General features: G+C 39.6%; 1 protein-coding gene across 3 annotated transcripts in view; it reads right to left on the reverse strand.

Annotated features, from left to right (window-relative positions):
- Positions 1–6746: 6746 nt before the first annotated feature.
- The window catches only part of rnf175 (ring finger protein 175), a 45212-nt gene continuing 34510 nt past the window's right edge, over positions 6747–17448 (reverse strand). Inside the window, exons 8-9 of one of the 3 annotated variants that reach the window (XM_059645449.1) lie at positions 13758–13859; positions 6752–8382 (exon numbers count right to left, since the gene is read on the reverse strand). In XM_059645449.1, coding sequence (XP_059501432.1) covers positions 8262–8382; positions 13758–13859 — 223 coding nt within the window. In that variant the 3' untranslated portion in view covers positions 6752–8261. Of the gene's footprint in view, positions 8383–13757; positions 13860–17448 lie in introns of all 3 variants that reach the window. The other 2 variants (XM_048556961.2, XM_048557049.2) reach the window with 2 other exon arrangements.

Below are 17448 nucleotides of genomic sequence, written 5' to 3' on the forward strand. Positions count from 1 at the left end.
CTTTCATTCTCTTTCAACTCCATCTCCTCCTATCCACTCACCTCTCCTTCCGCTTCCCTCATTGTCACATAAACACATTTTTCTAGCTGCTATCAGTTCTGACAAAGAGTCACACACTGCAGATTTCCTAAACATCTGACCTGCTCTTGTAGCTGCTGTAATTATACAGTTGGTCCAGTTCAGAAGACCATAAGATTTCTAGAATAAAAGCTACACTTCTGAAGAAGGGTCCTGACTCAAAACGTCAACCTTCCTGCTCCTCTGATGCTGCCTAGCCTGCTGTGCTCCTCCAGCTTCACAGTGTGTTATCTCTGCAGTTCTTACTATTTCTGAGTTCTGGCAGATCGTAGATTGTGTCACGGACAGCTAGGGGGCAACAAATCACCATTTGTAAATACACTGGAAAGCTCAAAGCAAAACTCTGGGAACTGAAAATATTATGACTTGAGAGAATGTACAGACTATTCCACTCCATCTAAATACGCTTTTAAGGATAAAAGTGAAGAAACCAGTGCATATTCACGGGTGTAAGGAGCATGTAAAATTAAATTGCTGGAAGCTGAAAGTTAAATCAAGAGTCGTCACTGGCCATTCAGGGAGTCTTCAGAAAAGACTGCACCAATAAAGAAAATAGGTGATAAAACAATAGCAACAGTATAATTTAAGGGTCTAGGTCCGAAACGTCAGCCTTTGTGCTCCTGAGATGCTGCTTGGCCTGCTGTGTTCATCCCACTTCACACTTTGTTGTCTTGGATTGTCCAGCATCTGCAGTTCCCATTATCACTGATCGCAATAGTATAATTGCTAGGTTTTTCTTCAGAGCTGACAACAGCAGTGAATAACTCAACTGTTCTTTTATTCATTCCTGGATGTAGGTGTCTCTGCCTAGACCAGCATTTACTGTCTCATCCCTAATTGCCCAGAGGGTAGCTAACAGTCCACTACATTGATGTAAGACTCGAGTCACGTGTAGGTTGTCCAGGTAAGGACGACAGAGCTCCTTCCCTGAAGGTAGTAGACCAGACAGGTTTTCCCTGACAATTGAATGATTTCATGGTCATCATTAAACCCTTAATTTCAGATTCTTTGTCGAGTTCAAATTCCATCTGCTGTGGTGGCATTTGAACCCAGGTCCCAGACCACAAAACATTAGCTGAGTTTCCCAATTAACAGTCTGACGATAATACCACTAGACCACTGCCTCTCCACTAAAGGATAGACAATTATATACTTCCCCTAGTACTGAAGAAGACAAGACAGTTTACTCGGGGTTATAGAAATTGTGACTCGAATGAAGTTTGTCCGAAATTCTATCTCAGAGTCAAATAATTAATTCAAAGCAAAATATTAAAGGTTAACTGGACAGTCTTTGGAAGATTAAAGGCTAAAAGAATTGTTTCGTTGCTGCAAATTACAACAAAACATTCAAAATCGCTATGGGTTCCAATATTGTGGGGATAAGAGTAGTGTTGCCGCATTATTATATTGGTACAGTACAGAAAATCAGGTCAGTGTTTTCTCCCCCCAAGAAAAACTACAGCCAAAATAATGACATCTTACTTTGATCCAATTTAAAATATGTTTCATAAAAACCAAGCAGCCACTTTATTTCACATTGATCATAATCCAGCCACATTCTTGAAAGTTTCACGACACCAATTGCTTTTTGAAGTTTGATACTGCAGACTTTAAATCTAAAAATTAAGTTTATTGTCCTGATATACAATATGATTGATCTCCACCACATCCGGGGCAAATGTTAGTCGCTGTGTCAGGCAAAACCAGGCTTATTATGCTTATTCTGATACACAATGGTCTTTTAAAGAAGGTACCAGTGCCAAGGATGCAGTTGTTCCCAGCAGTGATAAGATCTTCAGGGTTTGCTAGAATTGAGCTAGCATCGCTTCAGAGCATTGCCAGTGGGGTAGCGTGGGTACTTAATAAAGTGAGTTTTCGATGATCTGACAAGAAATGCTGCTGGGGAAACATGTATATTCATTGATATCTCTTTCGGAAGAAAGGAGAAGTGCAATGGAGTCTATGGTCCGAGCTTGTAGTTTTCAAGCCAAATTGGATAGGTACTCTGAAAAAGAAGATCCTCCCAGTTACTAGGGAAAAGAAGATTGAGATAGAAATCGGAATCCAATACTTTTGGTTGAAACTAAAGGAGAAAGAGTTATCAAGCACTCAACTGTTGAGTCTAATGCTGCAGACAGATCAAAGATAACAAAAACTAGATCCAGAGTCAAAGATTTAACTGCTGCAGCTATCCCTTTTTACTCGAAGTGAACATTGAATCTATGCCATCCGGACCAAGTTAAGGGGTTGTGCAGATATATACCACGTTTGGTGGTGACTGGGCACGTAAAATTCTGGTTAGCAGTGCACAACTATTAGCTGGAGACTGGGCTAAAAGAGGAGCCAAAATGCTTTGCGAGGAGAACAGAGTTCTGAAGGTCTTTTGTGATTGAGGGGGAATTTGTGTTTGTATTGCCCTTTGGTAAAGAAGTTTCTGCTGAATTCCCCATTTGTATTCTTTGACCAATGCACCTTATATCAATGGCCTCTAATTTTGATCTTCCCCTTAAATATAAACATACCAGCACCACAGGCTTAAAACCTCAGAACTATAAAGATCTCCAGGTGATTCATGAGCCTTCATGTTTGTAGAGAGAAGATACACAGTTCATCCTTTACGTGTCATTAATACCAAAAAAATTCAGTTCATAGATACATCGACAATGTCATTCATTTACCATTTCACAAACTTAACATATCAAGTAAATGTGTTCTTGAAGTATCTGCTGGTGGAACAAAGTGGGACAGATGCATTGACCAAACTAGTAAATCTCCAACAACCAGCATTTTGAGTAAATTGCTTACCTGCCATGATCTTATTGGCTGACAGGTTCCAGATTTAATCCGAGTTTAGCAAAATGCCTACTTAACGTCAATTGTTGAAGAAAGCTTCGATTTAACATTTATCTTTAAACTATTTAATATGTTGAAAACAATGGTATTTTGGCCAATTACACCACTGTAAAATAAAAGATCCATGGCTTGTATACTAAGTTAATACAAACTTTCAGTTTCATGTTTATATGGAACTAAAATCCAGCTTCACCTGTACATCTATAAATACTACTTATTTCAAATCCACATCAGAAGAACCCAGGGTGGAGAACAGGGTGGGCAGAAGGATTTCTCTTTGAGAGCAAACAATCCAGATTAGTAGCAAATAACCTTCTGGTTATTTAACATCTTTCATGTCCTCAAAACAACTCAGAGTTACACAGCAAGTTAAATATTCTGAAATGTTTATTCTGTCTTTTACCAATTAATAAAACATCAAAAGCTTTTCCTGTTTCCAAAATGGCAGCACTAGTGCATTAGTGGGAGACGTATAAGACTAGCAAAATATGTGCCAAACATCACAGATACAATTGACTGAGCTTGGCCACAGAAAACTGGATGTTTCCAATTTTGAAAGTCACCTTTACTCAGTAAGCAACATAAATTTTGGCTTCCTGTTGGCAACTAGATTAACAGGTTCAAAGAACAGATGCAAAATCTGACTCAAATTTAGAGCCTTTATATAGGGGTAAGTATATTTCAACTATGATTAGACTTCAAAATTAATCTTAATATACCAAAATTACTGCCAAAGTAAGGGCTCTGTATATTGATTTTTCAAAGGACTTCTTACGCTTCATTGGAGGCTTGTTAAACTTAAAGCCCTTCGATTAATGATAACATGGCAGTATGGCTGGGAAACTGGTTAAAGGATTGAAAATGTGCTGTGGCTGTTTTCAGATGGAATAATGCAAATATTGCTGTCTTCAAGGTTATTGGTATCTTTAAAAGATTAAAAAATATACAGATCTGGAATTGGCCTGAGAGGACAAGTCAAAATGCAAAGTAAAAATTGAGGCTTGGTTAACCATTAAGAGATTTCACAAGATCATTGGTCAGCAGATTAAACAAACTGAACTCAGACACTTAAGAACAGAAATGTGAATCAATACACAGAAAAACAGCAGTGTAACAGGGTCAAAGGAGGAAAAGTGATAAAAAGATGAAATTAATGGCTCTTTAATTGAACGCTGGTAGCTTTTGAAAAAGTGAATGAATTAATGGCGCAAATACATGTAAATGGGTGAGATCTTATAGCCATTACAGAGATATGGAGTTTAGCAGTGAAGATGATTGAGGAAAAATGGCAGACATTTAAGGATATAGTTCATGGTTCACAGCAAAGATATATCTCAGTGTGGAAGGAGGATTCAGGAAGGGGATAAGGCAGGCATGGTTAACCAGAGAAGTGACAAGCAGCACCAAACTGAAAGAAAAATGTAGTTTGGCAAAGATTTGCAATAAACCATAAGATTGGGGAAAATTTTAAAAATCAACATATAATGACCAAAGAAAAAGATGGAAAAGATAAACTGAGAGAATAAATATGCAAATAAAATAAACAGCAAGAGCTTCTTTAAATATATAAAAGAGAGAGAGGCCAAAGTTAACATAGGCCTCTTAGAGAATGAGATAAGGGAAATAAAATGGGGAAGCAGAAAATGGCAGAAGAATTGAATAAATACTTTGCAGAGAAAAAGAGCTAGCAAAGCAAATGGGGAAAAGTTGATAAGTCTCACACACCTGATGGGATGCATCCCAAGATACTAAAAGATGTAGCTGTAGAAATAGTAGATGAGCACTTACAATTTTGGAAAAGTCAGAGCATTGGAAAATCGCCAATGTAATAGCTTTACATAAAAAGGGAAGACAACAAAACAGGTAGCTAGAGACCTTCACCGAGCCAAATCGCAGCATTCTAAAAGCTTGTGATTTCAAATAAACATATTGGGCCATAACCTGGTGTCGTGTGCTTTCAGACTTTGTCCACCCCAGTCCAACACTGGGACCTCCACATTGTAGCTACAGACCAGTTAGCTTAATTTGCATTCATTCCTTTGTGCCAGACACTTGCAAGAGAACACTGGAAAGAAAGTAGTATTAAGAACAATTAAGTATTAATGCACAACAAGAACTATCATTAACTTTCTCTGAAGGCTGTGGGAAGCGAGGGAATTTTCTGGATATGATCTCCATCTTGAAAATCTAGAGTTTAGGGCATCCAAATTGCCTTAAGTCTAGCCTCTTGCATGCCATTTTAAACAATACAACTTACAAGAGTGGTGACAACTTTAATTAACTTGGGAATTCAGCAAAAGTCTTCCATTCTAATTGAGACGCCCATACATAAAATATTCAAAAGATCTTAATTACAACCAGACAACTGTCCTGAACTTTGAGGGACAATATCAAAAGTGAAAGTAATATCATATAGAAACAGTTTGTTTTGGCAGCTACCTTCAGTGACTCGCATCCATTAAACTTTCTAAAACTATTCATATTCCTATCCTGGTCCACAATGTACGATGAAACAATGTTTGGAATTTATTCTGCAATTAGTTGCCTGGAGCTGCCACAACATCTTGAAAATCATTTTTAAAAGAACTGTATTTGGATTTGTTTTATTTTGAACACAGGAAACAGGGTCTACATTAGGAATATCATTTAAAACTATATCATTTTGCAATGAAGTAAGTTGAACAAGGTCAATCCATTACAACTCCTGGCCTCCCTTGAAGCTTGGTCCAAACAACATCTAAAATGCCAAACTCCTTTAGCAAGGTGAGTGTCTGCCCTTGACATTAAGTCAGCATTCAACCAAGTATGACAGCAAGAAAGCCTATCCAAACTTCAGCCAACTGGAATTGGCAGTAAGACACTCCACTGGCTGGAGTCATATCTTGCAAAGAAAGTGGTTGTTGGAGGGCAATCATCTCAGTCCAGGGCATCACCTCAGGGTAACATCATTGGCTGAACAATCTTCAGCCCCTTCATAAGCTCCTCCTTCCCTCCATCAAAAGTTCAGAATGGGAATATTCACCGATAATTATACAACGGTCTAGTACCATTTGCAATGTCACAAGATACTGAACCACTGATCTAAATGCCACATGACCTGGACAACATTAGGTTTGGGCTGATAGGTGGCAAATAACATTCATATCGTGTAAGTGCCTGGCAATTACCATCTCCATCAGGAGAAAATCTAACAGACTCCCCGTGACTTTCAATGATATTAGCATTACGAAAGCCCCCACCATCAAATCGTAGAAATCCTGATGCAAGTAGCTCACCTAAAACCTCTAAGTGTATAAACTATCTACAAATCACAAGTCAGGAGTGTAAAGTTCAGGTGTAATACGGAGTAACAGTAACAGCGTGGGTTCAATTCCCACTATAGCTGAGGTTACCATTAAGAATTCTCACCTGCCAGAGGCAATGGAGACCCTTAGGTTAAACCACTAAGTTATCTCACTAATGAGAGCAGCTCTATAGTCTAATAGGACTATGGCAACTTTAGCTTACTCTCCAATTGCCTAGATATGTGCAATTCCAATAAAATTCAGAAAGTTCAGCACTATCCAGCATGACACAGCAGGCTTGGTGAGGATTCCATCTGCCACCTTAAACATTAACATTTACACCTCTAAGTCACAGATAACCCTAGAGTTATACCTTAGTTCTTTCACTGTCACTGGATCAAAAATTCCTGAGCAGAATTGAGACTAGGGTTGGTGTACCCAGCCCCCAATGAACAGCAGAGATTCAAGAAGGCAGCCCATCACCTCCACCTTTAAGGGTAATTAGATGTGGGCAATAAATGCAACACCTACATTCCATGAACTAATTTTAAAAATGTCAAGACCAGTCTTCCAAGATTATCATTCTCCCCTGCTGCCTCATTCATAAAAGACGATAATTTTGTTGACTGCCCTCATTATCCTAACCAACATATCCTTACATTTCAAATAATTTTTTTCTAGTCGAACAAATGTGACCAACAAGTTTCAGAATTAAAACAGACACAAAAGGAAATCTGACAATCTATCAAACCATGGATAAATCAGGGCAGTTGTGTGTACTGACAAACCCCAATGGCAGAAAGAAAGCAAGTTTTTAGTCCCCTCAAGTAAAAACAAAAAGTGTTAGAGAAACTCAGCAAGGCTAGCAGCAACTATGGATAAAGAAAAACAGTTAACTTTTCAAGTCTAATATAATGCTTCTTCGAAATTTTTCTCCCAACTTTGAATTTCTGAAGCCAATTTTCAACTTGCATCTCTACTATTAAACACAAATAAAACTTGGGTTTACTGAAAGATACAGCATTTAATCATAATTCAAACTTATTGATTAATTTATCTCTGATTTCCAGGCTCAATGATTAATTTGGATTACTTTATTCATGGCTTAGATAATATTTGTAAATTAACAATAATGATGCAAATATTGCAGAAGTATTTTTATAAGAGCACATCTAAATGATAAATCTGAAATATTTCTAAATATTATTCATATTCTAAGCTGTAAAGCAGCCTTTGGAATTGAAAATGTACAGAAAACAGTTGGTTACATTTAGGTTCCAAACCAAATTTCATTCAAGTTATTACTTTTAAACTGCATTCAGATTGATAAAATGTCAAGTTCCAGGTGAATTGAATTTCCAGGTACAAACACAAGAATAAGATCAGTGCCTTCAAATTTTAAAAAAAATCTGTATTGTAATTAAAAAAGTTATATTGCATTCATTCCGAGAAGAATAATTAAATAAATGACATCTTAGAGAATAAATTTAGATGCAAAAAAATTGCAATTCCCTAGGTAAATACAACATTGGTTTTCAACATTAAGTATTTGAAAAATAAATCACTGTGGGGCATGAATAAAATTCTGTTGATTCAAAAAGACATTTACACCACAATCTTTTTTACAACATTGCTCTTAATATTGACATAACAAGATGTATAAATTTCATTCCACATTTAATAAGCTATTATATAGAGATATCTAATGGTCAAACTTTCTTTGAAACAATAGTTAATTTCCAAATCATAAGTTATAAATATATACATATATTGTAAGGGACCACAAATCTGTTAGCGAAAGAACTGAGGGTTCCCTTTTACAAAATCTGACATTACTTATTTAAAACTAATGCACATTATTGCGCACTAGTTAAGTGACAGCATAATCACCATAATCAGCAATTAATGTACCAAGAAAACATGTTGTAGTTATGTAATTATAGATGACAAATTCAGAGTAAACATTTTCAATAATATAAAATACAGAATATACATAATTTAAAATGATTAATTTATAATGTACATGCCAAAAAAATTGGTAGGGTCTTACTCTAGGCCTAATACGTAGTTAATCCCTTGTACAACTCCAATAATTACAGGCTGCCATGCAACTAGATAACGCAGCCAATCTAACAGCTGACCATATAAAACATGTGTGCGCTCCCACCTGAAGTTAAACAAGTTAAAGAAAACGTTTTGCATATGTTTAAAGTAACTCTGGTTAATATTTTCGCAAAATTGTGACAGAACTGCTTTAGTAACGTTTACATTGAAAGTAATTTTTTTGGAAATGTGAGCACTTACTATCAATTACAAATGAGCAATTAACTCTATTATACCAGCCATTCATGCTTCTATTGTTACTATTCACACACATCCCAGATAATCAATTTTAAAAGCACAAAATGTTGACAAATCAAAAATGCTCTACGCACAAGGCAGTTTTTCCTTCAGATAATCAACTGACACGGTTCCCAGCTTGTTGAAGATACTTAGAAGTCTAATGTTTAAATGCGTATAATTCATTAGTACAGTAATGTCAAAAAACAGTATCTGGCTGCTAACCATTTAATTAAAATTGGTGTAACTTGAGCTAATACTAACATTTTAGTGTCTGCACCTAAATACCAGTTTGCAGAAATGTTTAATCAAGAATGTAATGTTCAGAATTGATATAAAATGCCTTAAAATATACGGGAATTTGGCCAGGTATTAGCGACTTCAAAAAATGAGAAGTCACTGGAAAAATTAGGACTTCCTTCTGTGGAAAAGAAGGGTGAAGAAATAACCTCAGGTTTTCAACATGAGGTTTTCATTGATTAGACAGGAAGCCTATTCCTGCTCTCAAATTATGGCTTTAAAATCAACCAAATGTCAATAGCAGAGATGAGAAGTTGTCAGAATTTAAAATGCTTAACCTGAAAATCTGCAGAAAGCAGATTTCATAAATAATTTTAAGAACAGGGTTGAATAGGTACTTAAAGGGAAATTACAGGGTAACAAACAAAAAAAAGCAGCAGTGTGGCAGTGATGCAACTTCTTTTTCAAAGTTATAATGGACTAAACATTTCCTTCCTATATTGTAGATTTTAAACAATGCTACAATAACATTTGAGGAAATTGAACATTGTGCATATGCATGTTAACTGTAAGAATGACCCACTTTAGCAATAGCTAAATAGCGGGAGGGGAGGAAGGTACTCGTATATGATAGTACAGAAATTAGTGGAAGATGTAGCTTTAAGAAAACAATGTTAAGCACTGTGGGGCAGATCACATATTTAAGATTAATATCCATAATTCAGTCAAGACTAAAAAGAACACTGATGGAACTGCAAAGCATTTTACAAACTTGGAACACTTGCCTAGCCGAACTCGTCCGCACCCTCAACAACTTCTCTTTTGACTCCTCCCACTTCCTACAGACAAAGGGGGTGGCCATGGGCACCCGTATGGGCCCCAGCTATGCCTGCCTCTTTGTAGGTGACGTAGAACAGTCCCTCTTCCACACCTACACAGGCCCCAAACCCCACCTCTTCCTCCAGTACATTGATGACTGTATCGGCGCCGCCTCTTGGTCCCCAGAGGAGCTCGAACAGTTCATCCACTTCACCAACACCTTCCACCCCAACCTTCAGTTCACCTGGGCCATCTCCAGCACATGCCTCACCTTCCTGGACCTCTCAGTCTCCATCTCAGGCAACCAGCTTGTAACTGATGTCCATTTCAAGCCCACCGACTCCCACAGCTACCTAGAATACACCTCCTCCCACCCACCCTCCTGCAAAAATTCCATCCCCTATTCCCAATTCCTCCGCCTCCGCCCCCACGATAAGACATTCCACTCCCGCACATCCCAGATGTCCAAGTTCTTCAAGGACCGCAACTTTCCCCCCACAGTGATCGAGAACGCCCTTGACGCGTCTCCCCCATTTCCCGCAACACATCCCTCACACCCCGCCCCCGCCACAACCGCCCAAAGAGGATCCCCCTCGTTCTCACACACCACCCCACCAACCTCCGGATACAACGCATCATCCTCTGACACTTCCGCCATCTACAATCCGACCCCACCACCCAAGACATTTTTCCATCCCCACCCGTGTCTGCTTTCTGGAGAGACCACTCTCTCCGTGACTCCCTTGTTCGCTCCACACTGCCCTCCAACCCCACCACACCCGGCACCTTCCCCTGCAACCGCAGGAAATGCCACACTAGCCCCCACACCTCCTCCCTCACCCCTATCCCAGGCCCCAAGATGACATTCCACATTGAGTAGAGGTTCACCTGCACATCTGTCAATGTGGTATACTGCATCCACTGTACCCGGTGTGGCTTCCTCTACATTGGGGAAACCAAGCGGAGGCTTGGGGGCCGCTTTGCAGAACACCTCCACTCGGTTCGCAACAAACAACTGCACCTCCCAGTCGCAAACCATTTCCACTCCCCCTCCCACTCTTTAGATGACATGTCCATCATGGGCCTCCTGCAGTGCCACAATGATGCCACCCGAAGGTTGCAGGAACAGCAACTCATATTCCGCTTGGGAACCCTGCAGCCCAATGGTATCAATGTGGACTTCACCAGTTTCAAAATCTCCCCTTCCCCCACCGCATCCCTAAACCAGCCCAGTTCGTCCCCTCCCCCCACTGCACCACACAACCAGCCCAGCTCTTCCCCCTCCACCCACTGCATCCCAAAACCAGTCCAACCTGTCTCTGCCTCCCTAACCTGTTCTTCCTCTCACTCATCCCTTCCTCCCACCCCAAGCCGCACCCCCATCTACCTACTAACCTCATCCCACCTCCTTGACCTGTCCGTCTTCCCTGGACTGACCTATCCCCTCCCTACCTCCCCACCTATACTCTCTCCACCTATCTTCTTTACTTCCCATCTTCGGTCCGCCTCCCCCTCTCTCCCTATTTATTCCAGAACCCTCACCCCATCCCCCTCTCTGATGAAGGGTCTAGGCCCGAAACGTTAGCTTTTGTGCTCCCGAGATGCTGCTTGGCCTGCTGTGTTCATCCAGCCTCACATTTTATTATCTATACACTTGCACATCTTCTGCTTAGCAGAAAATATAACTTCAAGAAGATGATAATATCAAGTAAACAAAAGGAAATCAAAACTGTTAAATATGCAGTTGAAAGGAGGAAAACAAGATAATAGGGTTGTACTGTCAAAGTCAATTGCTGGGAAATCTTGCTTTAATAGAAAAGCACAGTAAGTACAAAGTGGAACTAAAGCCAAATAATAAACAACTAATTTTAAATTTTGTACCTAACTGAATTTAATAACCACCACTGCAACATTTGTAATGGATTATATTTCACTCTTCCACGTAAGAAATAACAGAACCAAATAAATATGTGTACAATCATAATCATAAAGCACAGAAACAGACCCTTCGGTTCATCAGTCCACGCCAACCATAATCCCAAACTAAACTAGACCCACCTGCCTGATCCTGGCCCACATCCCTCCAAACCTTTCCTATTCATGTCTTTTAAGCGTTGTCAATTTACCCGCATCCAACTCTTCCTCAGAATGTTCACTCCACACATGAACCACACTGTGTTAAAAAAAATTGCCCCTCATGTCTTTTTTAAAATCTCTCACCTCAAAATGTCCCCTAGCCTTGAAATTCTTCATCCTAGGGAAAAAGAACTACAATTAACTATCTATACCATTCATTATTTTATAAACTTCTGTAAGGTTACCTCTCAAACTCCTACATGTTGGAGAATCAAATGGGAATGACAGAAACGTAGGACTCAGGATGAGTAGATCCTTCGTGCCTGTTCTGCTAATCAATAAGATAATGGCTGAATTGGCTGTGGACTTACCTCCACTGTCCACTGTTTTTTATCCCAAAACCCAAGCAAAAAGCGAAACATTTCTTAGCAAACTGGTACTGCTATCAGGATACTTTGAAAAAATTAATTCATTGGATGAGTACATTATTGGCTGAGACAACATTTATTGCTCATCCCTAGTCCTCAAGGAGGTGGTAATGAGCTGCCTTCTTGACTGTTGCAGCCCATTTGGTTTAGGTGCACCCACAGTGCCATTAGGAAGGGAACTGCAGGATTTTGATCCAGTGAAACGGAGTGAAGTGCAGTATATTTCCAAGCCAGGACGTCTAGTGTTCCCTACATGTCCCCCTCCAAGCCACTCACCATCCTGACTTGGCAATATATTGCTGTTCCTTCAGTGTTGCTGGGTCAAAGCTCCTAATGGCATGTTAGGCATACCAGGTGTTCTGGCTTTCTCCCACAGACCAAAGATGTGCAGATCAGGTGGACTGGCAATGCTAAATTGCCCATAACGTTCAGGGATGTGCAGGCTAGGTAAGTTAGCCATGGAAAATGCAAGGCAACAGGGGTGGGGCGGGTGTGAGTGGGATGTCCTTCAGAGGGTCAGTGTGGACTTGATTAGTCAAAAATGGTCTGCTTCCACACTGTAGGAATTTTGAGATTCTGAGTACCAATAGCCAAAATATACAAATTCATTAGAACCTGAAAGAAAAAAAAAGATTAATATTTCAGATGCAAATTAAGATTTTGCATCCAAAATCTGGATCCAGCATTTGTCTTTTAAAGGGGAAATCTGTTTGATGGGAGCCAATGGCCTAGTGGTATTATCGCTGGACTGCTAATCCAGCAACCGAGATAACATTCTGGGTTCAAATCCAGCCATGGCAGATAGTGGAATTTGAATTCAATAAAAAAATAGCTGAAATTAAGAATGTGTGAAAACAATGAACCCATTGCTGATTGTCAGAAAAACCCATTTAGTTCACTAATGCACTTTAGGGAAGGAAACTACGATCCTTACCTGGTCTGGCCTACATGTGACTTCAGACCCATAGTAATACAATTGACTCTCAACTGCCCTTTGGGCAATAAATACTCCTAAAAGCAACACCCTCATCCCACGAATCAATAAAGAAAAAAATCTACAGATTTATATGTAAAATATCGCCTGTAATTATATAATTCTCATTACAAGTAATCAAAGAGTTCAAAAGTGGTTTGCTTAGTAATTAACTTGCTTTTGAAGTAACAAAGGCTGATGTGAGATTACAGGCCTAAATCAGTTATTAGAAAAAAGCAGATTCACATTGTATTTTTGCCTATTACAGCTGATAATGTTATTTATCAAGTTGACAATATTATTCCCAAATATTGTAGGAGTTAGGTTGCTAAAAGGAAGTAAAGAGACAAATAACACATATACTTAAGGCATCTTCTATACTCACCTTAAAAAACATTTAGAAAACTTTCATGTATGATCCAGGTGTTCTTGTTGATCTTATGGAAGCTAATACTAATGAGACGTTCCAATAGTACTGTGATGTTTTAAAGCACGTTGTTACTGTATTTTCTGACAAACGGGTGTATATGCAATTAGATTTGCCTTTCTTGAACAGGTTTGCTAAAATTAAAACCATTGCATAAACTGTAAATAAATTGTCTTGGTAATTACAAGTTACATTAAACGATTCTTCAGAAACTTTATGAACTAAATTTTAAAGGATACGGATTACTCAGCATTCTTTTAAGGTCCACCTTCTCATTACAGTATGGACACGTCTGCTTTTTACCTACAATGCACCAACCACGAATGCAGAATTCATGAAATCTGAAGGTTTAGTTAAGTATTTTCTACTATTTGGACATAACTAAATACCAATTAGCAATCCTACTTGCGCTAATTCACTGTTTAATTACCAATACCAATGAGCGCAGCAAAACACGGTTCTATTTTACATAATGCACAATTGTTCTAATGATTAGATTAGATTCCCTACAGTGTGGAAATAGGCCCTTCGGCCCAACAAGTCCACACCGACCTTGAAGCATCCCACCCAGACCCATCCCCCTGTAACCCACACCCCTGAACACTACAGGCAATTTAGCATGGCCAATCCACCTAACCTGCACATCTTTGGACTGAGGGGGGAAACCGGAGCACCCGGAGGAAACCCACACAGGCACGGGGAGAATGTGCAAACTCCACAGACAGTCGCCCGAGGCTGGAATCGAACCTGGGTCCCTGGCGCTGTGAGGCTGCAGTGCTAACCACTGAGCCACCATGCCGCACTTGGGGGAAGAGAGAATCAACGATAACCCACTACCATCGGACCAGCAAATGGCTTGCACGCATAGAAAAAAGTAACTAGGGGGAAAAGTTTGGGATGCATAACTAACCGAAGGCAAATGATTATTTGTGTAAAATTCTGAGGAAGCGTCACCGGACCTGAAATGTTAACTCCGTTTTCTCCTTCACAGATGCTGCCAGGCCCGCTGAGCTTTTCCAGCAACCTTGTTTTTGCTCCTGATTTACAGCATCCACAGTTCTTTTGGTTTTTAACACACAATTATTTGACAAACACAGAGTAAACAATTTCTGAAATAGTGGGAGCCATTTGTGAATAATTCATTTTAAAACACAATAATGAATGACCAAAAACTGAATTTTTGGAGAAACACAGCAGGTCTGGCTGCATCACAGGACAGAAAACAGTTAACGTTTCGAGTCCAGTGACCTTTCTTCAGAACATGTTCTCCGGTCCTCCACTTACGAAGAGTCACCGGACTCGAAACATTAAATAAAAACCAAAAGAACTGCAGATGCTGTAGATCAAGAACAAAAACAAAGTTGCTGGAAAAGTTACCAGTCACTAACAGTCCCCATTAACAACTCCTCACCCTCCCAGCCTGATCGTTAGCAACTCCTTCGTCTGTCCAAATGTTTTTCTCTCTCTTTGGGCTCTATCCTATTGTTTACTCCCTATTCCACCCACCTCCCTATTTTCTGCATATAAACTGACATTTTCCCAGCCACCATCAGTTCTGAGGAAGGGTCACCGGACCTGAAACGTTAACTCTGTTTTCAATCTTCACAGATGCTGCCAGACCTGCTGCGCTTTTCCAGCAACTTTCTTTTAGTTCGAAACATTAAATGTTCTCTGTACAGATTCTGCCAGATATGCCAGGCTTCTCCAGCAATCTCTGGTTTTGTGTCAGGTTTTCAGATTCTGCAATTATTTGTTTTATTTTACGACATTTTGACATCCAAACATGGTACAAAGTAAGGTATCCAATCAACCATTCTTGGCAAAACTAGCAATATTTCAAGTGTTTACCTGATGCTATCAAAATTTAATTAAATGACACAATAGCAGTTGGCTTAGGACTGTGACTGCTGATCCTCAGATTTGAAGTCTAAAATTGATAACAGAATCATAGAATCCCTACAATGTAGAAACAGGCCCTTTGGCCCAATGAGTCCACACCAACCCTCACAGCATCCCACCCAGACCTGTCCCCCATAACCCAACTAATCTACACATCCCTGAGCACTATGGCTAATTTAACATGGCCAATCTACCTAGCCTTCACATCTTTGGACGTGGGAGGAAACCGGAGCACCTGAAAGACACCCACGCAGACACAGGGAGAATGAGTTAACTCCACACAGATAGTTGCCAGCAGGTGAAATCGAACCCAGGTCCCTGGCGCTGTGAGGCAACAGTGTTAACCATTGAGCCACCATGCCGCCCCCAAATTTAATATCCTTCATTTCCAGAATTCTTTTGAGATCTCTAAAGATGGCATTTTTCTTTTTGGTATAAGAACTTAACATGGATCTAATTATTTTGCTCATTTTCTCCTATCTTCAGCTCTACAAGAAATTGCTGTTAAATATTTGTGTGCAAAACTTTACAAACCACCTGTGTAGCATGAAACATGAAGGTAACAAAATAACATGTGCAATGGATACAAAGATGGTGAACTCAAAATGGTGTTGTGTAAACACTGCATTACCTAGTCTGGGTTCTTTCAAATCAAAAGCAATTTTTAAATTTACCTGTACTACTCACTTCACAATTTGATCCAGACACATGCATTGCAACACGATGTGTTTGTCCGCTAAAAAAATGATTGAATAGGTTCAGTCTACCCTTGTTAATGTTCAAGTTCTCAACAAAGTAACACATGAGCAGGCATAGTTGTCCGAATACAGTTAGTTATTTGTTCATCAGTGTTAAAGATAGATGGGTTACAATCATTTGGGTATCAAGAATGTTTAGCATTAACTTGGCAGAAGAGGAGACCCAATTTTTCAGAAACTTAAGTGTGCTTCCACAAGAATATAAATAATCTTTTATAGGTGCAAATTTGTTTGTATTGTACTGTTACTTTTGGATCAAGACAGTTTCTGATGTGTGCTCACAAAAATATTGCTGGTTTCAGTCTTATAGCAAGCACAATTTAGCAACTACAATTAAATAAAACACATATGTTAAGGTGCTGAGACCGCTTGTGTTACGGTGTTAATGTCCCTTCCTCTGGGCCAGGTGACCCGTGTTCAAGTACCACTGAAAACCCAAAATGAAATGGCCAGTTATTTCATAAAATGGAAATGTGGAAAGCCCACTTAGGAAATAAATTGTTTGTAAAGAATTGGCGTAACTCTACATGTCAAGAACTTTTGCAGAAAAAGCCAGCTTCTTGCACCCATGGAGTATGTATCCTGTACCATGCTAAAAATCCAGATGCTTCTGACATCCTAGGTAACCACAACCGCAAGAACTGTCCGCAACAGTAGCAGCTCAAACTCTGAATGTTGGAGCTGGAGCAGTTTTTTTTATTATTGCACTACATCAGCTTCTTGGATAAAATGTTTATAGACACGGTTACCATACAATTCAAGATCATTCGGGAAAGGATGGAATGGATAACTGTCAGGCAGTCTGGAAAAAGTAAGTAGATAACATTGAAGTGCCTTGAGTACACCTTGATCTCCAAACACCGCTCTTTGTAAACACTGGTGAGAATATGACAGCCTGAAAGAAGCATGTGGACCATATGAAAGCTGCAAACTTGTAAACAGTGAGACAGCAAAACATGCCCGGCTCCTCGACATTGTTTCAGGCTCTTTTGGAACCCGTAGGTATTTTCCTCTCCAAGCACTGAAGCGGCCTCGGAATCTGACCCTTAGAAGACAAAGGGTGGTAGTGGATGGAAAATATTCAACATGGTGCTCAGTTACAAGTGATGTACCACAAGGATCTGTTCTGGATCCTGTTCTATTTATGATTTTTGTAAATGATTTGGATGAAGGATGAAGTTCGCGGACAATACGAAGCTGGGTCAAGTTGTGGATAGTGCAGAGGGCTGTCCTAGGTTAAAAAGGGACATTGATTGGATGCAGAGCTGGGCTG

Source organism: Stegostoma tigrinum, chromosome 1, assembly GCF_030684315.1.
Source record: "Stegostoma tigrinum isolate sSteTig4 chromosome 1, sSteTig4.hap1, whole genome shotgun sequence".
Classification (NCBI taxonomy): domain Eukaryota; kingdom Metazoa; phylum Chordata; class Chondrichthyes; order Orectolobiformes; family Stegostomatidae; genus Stegostoma; species Stegostoma tigrinum.